Here is a 7,890-nt window from a genome sequence, read left to right as displayed (position 1 = left end):
TTCATATGCGTGTTTGTGTATTAGTTGAGAGAAATGCATGCTTTTAATGGTTTTCTTTCTATTTTATGCATTTCTCGGCTATTTCACCCGCTTATTCATTTCTTTGACTTGTTTTGTAGGTGTGTAGAGTTTCTCGGGATTTAATTATCAAGGAGGAAGATCGAGCGCATTCAAGGAGGTTGATGGAGCGAAGTTCAGGAATCCAAACATGCAATTCAAGCTAGCTCTGCAAGCATAAGAACCTTGGAAGCAACGCTTTAGCTTGGGATGTTCAAGTGCTTTGAGGCTAAAGGAGCTTCTCTTCTCACGAGCATCACCTCGAGTGCACTGATGATAGGGATGCTCGGGAGCACGGAGTTTGATCGAGCAAGTGAAGGAGCCAAGGCCTCCTGCACCACACAGGGGTGCGCGCGCGACATTGGGGTGCGTGCGTGCGCAAAGACCAGGATGTGCGCGCGCGCGACTGTTTGATGCGTGCGCACGACCCTGTGCAACCTCCATTGCTCGATTTTTCTATTTACTGCTTTTGACTTTCTTTTTTAAGACGATTTAATTTTGTACTTGAGATATAATTTTCAAAACATAGTAGAGAGAGAAGCATAGTATTTACTTGTTTTTTAATTGAATTTGATCTTAGATTTCAATAAGATCTTGAAATTCCTTCTTTAATTCAATGAAAATTTGTAAGAATTCTTTCCTTTAATTTACTTTCAATGCAATTCTTTCTAGTTTCTTGAATTTTGATTGAGACTACATTCCTTGCTTTATAATTTGTTGATTGATTGATTTTCTTTTTGATTAAGCTTGAAATGAATATGATTTTGATAGAATTTGTTTTGTTTCTTAATTTCACCATGATTAGTGAGTAGATTACTTCCTAGGGAGAAGGGGAAGCATGCTTGATTGATGATTTTTGCTAGTTGATGATACTAAATTGATTGAATTGTTGCAATTAAATTGGTTAACATAGTTGTGCATGTGATTAATTAGACTAGGAATGATCAACCTATAAGATTAATCTAGATTACATTGCAAATTCCAATGACATGAAACCTTGATTTATGAATTGCTTTAATTGATTGAACTTGATTATGATTTTTCCTAGTTAGCCATTTGTAGGGAATAGATTTCAAGCATTAATCCCACTAGCTTGAACCCCACTGTGATCATACACTAAAGTACGGTTGCGTCCAAAAGGGAAGAAGATAGAGCAAAAGAGTCGCCAACAAGTTTTAGGAACTTGTAAACCGTTCACGAGGTGAAGGTTACACCCCTTAACGATCCAAGAGATCGTCAACTCCATAAGGTCTAGAACCAAATAAGGGTTCGGGGATGAAGGTACAAATCCAACCTAAAAGAGATTGAACCTGCCCTAATAATAGTCCTCTACTTTATTCTGATCGTATTCATGTGCGCTTTCTGATTAACATTCAATCAATAGGATTACCCCTAAACCTGTTTATCTATGTTGGTTGAATTTAATGCACAAATAAAACTATTATTGGCGATCACTTGAAATTATAATCAAATTAACCCTAACAAGATTATTAATTATCTTATTAAGCATGTTACAAGTATCAAAGTTCCCTTTAAACATGCATGAAAGGCGTGATCAAGCAATAAAAATAAATATCAAGCAACATAGTAATAATCAAAATAATGATCATAATAATAATAATAATAATAATAATAATAATAATAATTATAATAATAATAATAATAATAATAATAATAATAATAATAATAATAATAATAATAATAATAATAATAATAATCATCATCATAAATTATAACAATCATAATCATAATCATGTTCATGTTAATATTAAAGCATAATAAAAATAGCGAGATCCTAGGCATGATACTAACAAGATTAATAACAAACCCTAGCATGTCACTAAGAAATAAAAATCAAATCTTTAACCCTAACATGTTACTAACAATCATAAATATTAGGAAGAACATAGGAAGCATCGCAGGAATCATAATAAGCATATTTGATATTATAACCTTTTCCCTAAACATGATACTAGGAATCATAATAACAATTTGAATATGATTTCTACATCATAATATCAATTCTGGCGCACGAAAAACAGAGCTGGCGCCAACCCTGGCTAACTAGCGCCAGGCACCAACACTAGCGCAAGGCGCCAATGGCTGGCGCCAGGCACCAGGCCTGGTTCCAGGCGCCAAGCCTCTTTTTAATGCGTTTTCAAAAATCAGATAAGTTTTCCGTACTGGAGGATAAAATCATATATTTTCCTCAAAAATGCTATTTGATTTTAATTAAAACTCTGAAAAGTCAACAAAAGTCAATTTATCAATGCTAATTGAATTAGGAATGAAAAGAACTTTCTAGAAGAATCTAGAAGACTAAAACCTTCCTAATTGCATTAGGAATGATAAATCATATTAGGCCCTCCTCTAGATCATTGGGCCGCATATAAGGCTCAAATCGGGCCTAGTTTAGTAAATTGGCCATAATTTCCTCAATATTCATCGAAATTGGGCTTATAATATATCGTTGGAAAGGTCTTTGCAAGACCCATCCAACTACACTATTATTGGACCCATATCATGTACCAAAAAAAACAGGATTGGCTGTTTTCTTAAAATAAGTTTTCAAAAACAGAGAGAAAAGAAAAGAATTAAAATTATCCGCAACACTAGACTTTCCACACTTTCGCTTCATTCGATTATGATTCGACGCGAAAGGTATTCATCTCTGGGTTTAGTTTTTGGGAGACACAAATGGGTATCTACACCATTCATAGTGAACCCTAGCTTGGCTTATAGGAGATAGCTTTTGGATTCCTTTGATTGGAACTATTGTTTGTCCTTTCTGATGTTGAATCGATTGATTGTTCAATCAATTAGCATAATCATTGAGCTTGCATGTGGAACCTATATCCCTAGTGTTTAGCATATTGAATTTCTCGATTTGTCTAGTTTCTTGATACTTTAGTTACCAACAATAACCATCTACATTCTTCGAACAAACTTGATATAGGATATAGCTTACGCCTACTCATTTCTTTTGGTTCGACCCTTGAGTTACCATATACTCGTATTAGGTTGGTCGAGTGTTTACAAATTAGTTTTGGCTTTAGGAAGAGGTAGATAACGACCTACATTTTCCTCTTGTCATTATCATACTTTATCTCATAATCTTTCATAATCCTTTCTTTAAGAATCTTTGACTTTTATACTTTGTTAGGCATAATTAAGCATCTAATGCGTTGTATAACAAAGTTCCATATTTTCCTTTAATTCTTACTTAAATTAAAACATCAATGAATTGTACTCACCCTTGTATAAAGCGAAAAAATATGTTGGTTGTCAAGTATTGACAGTTTTGAGTTTCCAACTCAATACTTCATGTTTATCAAAACTACCTATTATTTTGAATACATGATGTCAACCGTTATTTTGGACTTATAAAAGTCATTTATGAAAATTGTATTTTTAAAATTGTCTTTCCTTTTATTTAAGGACTATTCTCAAAGATTTCCTTTACCAATCACGGAAAACAACATAGTATGATTTGGAATTCAACAAATATAAGTGCAAAGTATAACCATTTATCATGAAAATAACATAATAAGTTTGAAGTTTAAAAACATTCATGCAAATTTTAATCTTGTTAATCATCTTATCCACGCATTAAATTTTTCCCCATTTGGCGAGAATAAGGCGATTCCAAGATCCAAAGAAACAAAGAGTGGTTAAGCATGCTTTGGCTTGTCTTAAAACTCAATCTCCTATGGTAAGCAACGCTTTGCTAAAGGCTCCAAGCCATTCTTGGTTGCATAAATCGTCGCATATAATGCTCTCTCAACAACTTATCCACTTTTCAAGGACATGTTAGGACTCCATCACTCATATCGTTGAGTATAACTAAAACCAACTTGCATACCCGGTATGCCTTATCTATCCTAGGAAGTAATAGTGATGCCTCGCTTTAGCGTAGCCCATTTCTACTCTCAATATGTCAATAACTGTTGTTTTGGAATGGCAATTTCACTCAATATTTCAGGGACCTAGGGTTTCTATGTTGGTTGATTTAAGTGAACTTAATTAATTATCACAACATTCAAAATCCTAAACATGCATCTAACATATAATTCATATATATATATATATATATATATATATATATACATATATATATATACATATATATATATATATACATATATATATATATATATACATATATATATATATATACATATATATATATATATACATATATATATATATATACATATATATATATATATACATATATATATATATATATATATATATATATATATATATATAATCGTGAATGTATATTAAGAAACACAAATAAAGATGCATTTGGCAACTAGCATGACTCCTTGAGTGTTCAAGTCTTCAAGGGATGGCTTTTGCAACATCATGGCTTCGTATTCCAAGAACCTCCGTCTTCAAGACATGACCATAATTATGCAAATACTAGAATGTACGACTAGAACTAATCTAAATATTAAGGTACAAAAATACTCAACGGTTTGCAGACCGTATTTAGATTTACAAAAATACATCACGAATCGCAGTCTGTATTTTCTATCCTAATCGGGCTCTACTAATTGCCATTTCATAAAACCTGCGAGAGAATATATATTTCATTCATACATTCACTATTTGTCAATGGCCCATTAATTTTAGAACGATAAAACAAGTAACAATGCATAAAACGCACGTAAATAAGCAACGAATTTAGGTCGTTAATCCAATTAACATGCCTAATTAAAACTAGTAAAAGTTGTTTAATTGATAATGTAATTTAGCGCAATTAATAATTGAAGCTCCCACTAAATTCCACATTCATCTTAATTAATCCAATTAATTAAGCCGGTAAACCCACATATCTGCCAACATTAAATTTTGCAAATGTCGTTCAAGACCGAGGCCTAGCCTCAAAATTTAATTAAAACTAATTAAAACCAAAATAATTAATTAAAATGATTAAAACGGCAAAATTGCAAATTACCATAGCCTTAAATTGCAAATCGCGCCACATGCTTGTAGCACGCACACCTAGCCGCACTAAGCAACGCATGCACCACACGGCTCCACCACACGCAAGAAACCACGACGGGCAGCCGTGCCTATGAACAACCCGCATGGTCGGCGCTGCTGCCGCGCCATGCTGCTACTGCTGCTGCCCCGACTAGGAGTCTTGCTGGCTGTGGCAGCAGCCACGCATAGGTCGTACACTAGTCGAGGCTGCCCTTGGCAACCACATGTGGGCTGCTATGCAGCCCGGCTTGCCAAGGGGCATTTGTCCCTCGATTTTTGTGCAACACCCCGGGTGTGAAAAACAAAACCAAACTTTCAAGCACCAATTACTACCAAGTAACCATGCATAAAAAGGTTTAAAATTGCATATAAATAAGGAAAGAACCAAATAAATAACCACCATAAGACCACTATCAGCAGTGAGGAAAAAAAAAACCTCTCAATCTCTCTCTACCCACTTTCTCACTCCTCCCATACAATTTCTCTCATCAAATGTTTTTTTCACTACATCAATGAGGAGAAAAAAAACCTCTCATCACTTTTTCCTCCACTATTCACTATACCACACCATAATACACATCATCTTTTTATTTTATCTTTATTTTGAAATAATGTTTATACTACATATTTAATTTTCCAATACAATTAAAATATGTGAAAATAATTTATTTTTTAATTACGTTTAAAAATAATTTAATAAAAATGTATAATTTAATAACAATTTATAAGTTTTATATTTACTTTTCAATTACGTTTAAAAATAATATAATAAAAATTTATAATTTTTATATTTATTTTTCAATTACGTTTCAATTATAACTTAATAAGATTGTTATTTATTTGTCAATTACGTTTTAATTATAATTAATAATATTTTTTTTATTTTTCAATTACGTTTTATTTATAATTTAACATTTGAATTAGTAGCACATTTTTGTAATGAACACATTAAATAGTCACATGGGAACTTCAATAACGGTAATACAAACACATGGGATGTTAAATAACGGTACAATTACGAACTAGATAAAAGTGGTTCTACTAAAATAAAATACAAACACGAGTATTAAAACATAAATAACGATGCGGTTACAAATAACAAACTAAAAAATTATTTATTCAACCGCATTATGACGAAAGTTCTGCCATATGTGCTCCACTAAATCTTGTTTCAGAGATGAATGAATTTCTCTATCACGAAGGGAAATCCTTCTCTCCAAATACGTGTTGAAATCAATGTTGGGTGGTCGCCCGACGTTGAATTCAAATGGCTCGTTGTTAAACACCGTGGCACTTGCGCTCGGGTCTGCCCGCCTCACCGTACGTTGTGGTCGATCTTCTTCGTAGTATCGTCTCAAAACATCTGCACGTGCGTAGTTGTGTCGTTCATCCTCGACGATCATGTTGTGCATTATTATACAGGTTTTCATAATATCACAGAGAATATCTTCGTCGTATGCAAGTGCTGGTTGTCGTAGTATAGCGAACCTAGCTTGTAAAACTCCGAAAGCCCGTTCGACGTCTTTCCGAACTGCTGCTTGTTGATCAGCAAACAACTTGTCTTTTCTAACATGAGGATGTGTTATACCCTGTATAAAAGTTGGCCATCTCGGGTAAATCCCATCGGCCAAGTAGTAGCCCAACTCATATTGATGTCCATTAACCGTAAAATTTATGGGTGGTGCATGACCTTGTAAAACATCATCAAATACCGGTGAACGGTAAAGGACATTCAAATCGTTACATGACCCAGGCATTCCAAAGAACGCATGCCAAATCCATAGATCCTGATCAGCAACAGCTTCAAGAATGAGAGTTGCACTCTTGCTACGACCAGCATATTGTGCCTTCCAAGCAGTAGGACAATTCTTCCACTCCCAATGCATACAGTCTATACTACCAATCATCCCTGGAAAACCACGCAGATCATTTTGATGAAGGATTGTCCTTAAATCTTCATCTGTAGGTTTTCGTAGATATTCACTTTCAAATTGTGAAATAACCCCTTGACAGAAATGTTGCAATGCCTGCCTAGAGGTTGTTTGGCCGAGACGTAAATATTCATCCACAGCGTCTGCGGTTACGCCATACGCTAACATTCTTATTGCAGCGGTGCATTTCTGCAACGGTGATAAACCAAGCTTCCCAGCTGCATTTCGACGTTGCTGGAAGAATTGATCCCCCTCAACCACTTTGCTCATAATGCGGCAGAACAATGACCGTTGCATACGGAATCTACGTCGGAATTGGTTGTCGTTATACACTGGATTATTCGCGAAATAATCGTTGTATAGTTGCACATGCCCTTTTTCTCTTTCCCTATCCCTTTTGGGCTCCGTTGATAGTTCAGTTTCATTATTTAGTGGAGGTTCTTGTGGTTGCTCTGGAGGAAGTAATCTATGAGGTAGGTGATTTGCTACATACTCATCAACTAAGCAATCAAATTCATGATTTTTGGAGAAATCATCAGAAGAGGAGCTTGAGGTGGAAGAAATGAAAGACATTTTTATTTTGGTTAGGTAGTTGGTGTGTTTGGGATTGTTTCCGTTTATAATAACACAGGTATATATAGAAAATGTGAAAGTCATTATTGGATGGTAGTGGTAAGTTTGCATGTGAGTTAAAGTGGAAATGAAATTGCATGTGACTCGAGGTGACAATTCAATGCATTATTTTAGCATGTGATTGTGCAGTGTTATTGATGTTTGAGCAGAGGTGACAATTCACTGCATTACTTTAGCATGTGATTGTGCAGTGTTATTGATGTTTGAGCAGAGGTGACAATTCACTGCATTACTTTAGCATGTGATTGTGCAGTGTTATTGATGTTTGAGCAGA

The 7,890-nt window shown here is 34.5% G+C and overlaps 1 protein-coding gene across 1 annotated transcript; it reads right to left on the bottom strand.

Annotated features, from left to right (window-relative positions):
* Window positions 1–6,167: 6,167 nt before the first annotated feature.
* LOC110697539 (protein ALP1-like) lies at window positions 6,168–7,556 on the bottom strand. The gene has a single exon (XM_021874905.1). It carries the CDS (start codon window positions 7,554–7,556, stop codon window positions 6,168–6,170), a length of 1,389 nt encoding a protein of 462 aa, XP_021730597.1.
* Window positions 7,557–7,890: the final 334 nt, after the last annotated feature.

Source organism: Chenopodium quinoa, unplaced genomic scaffold (assembly GCF_001683475.1).
Source record: "Chenopodium quinoa cultivar QQ74 unplaced genomic scaffold, ASM168347v1, whole genome shotgun sequence".
NCBI lineage: Eukaryota > Viridiplantae > Streptophyta > Magnoliopsida > Caryophyllales > Amaranthaceae > Chenopodium > Chenopodium quinoa.
The sequence above is the reverse complement of the archived record's forward strand: the minus strand, read 5'-3'. Positions and strand labels throughout refer to the sequence as shown.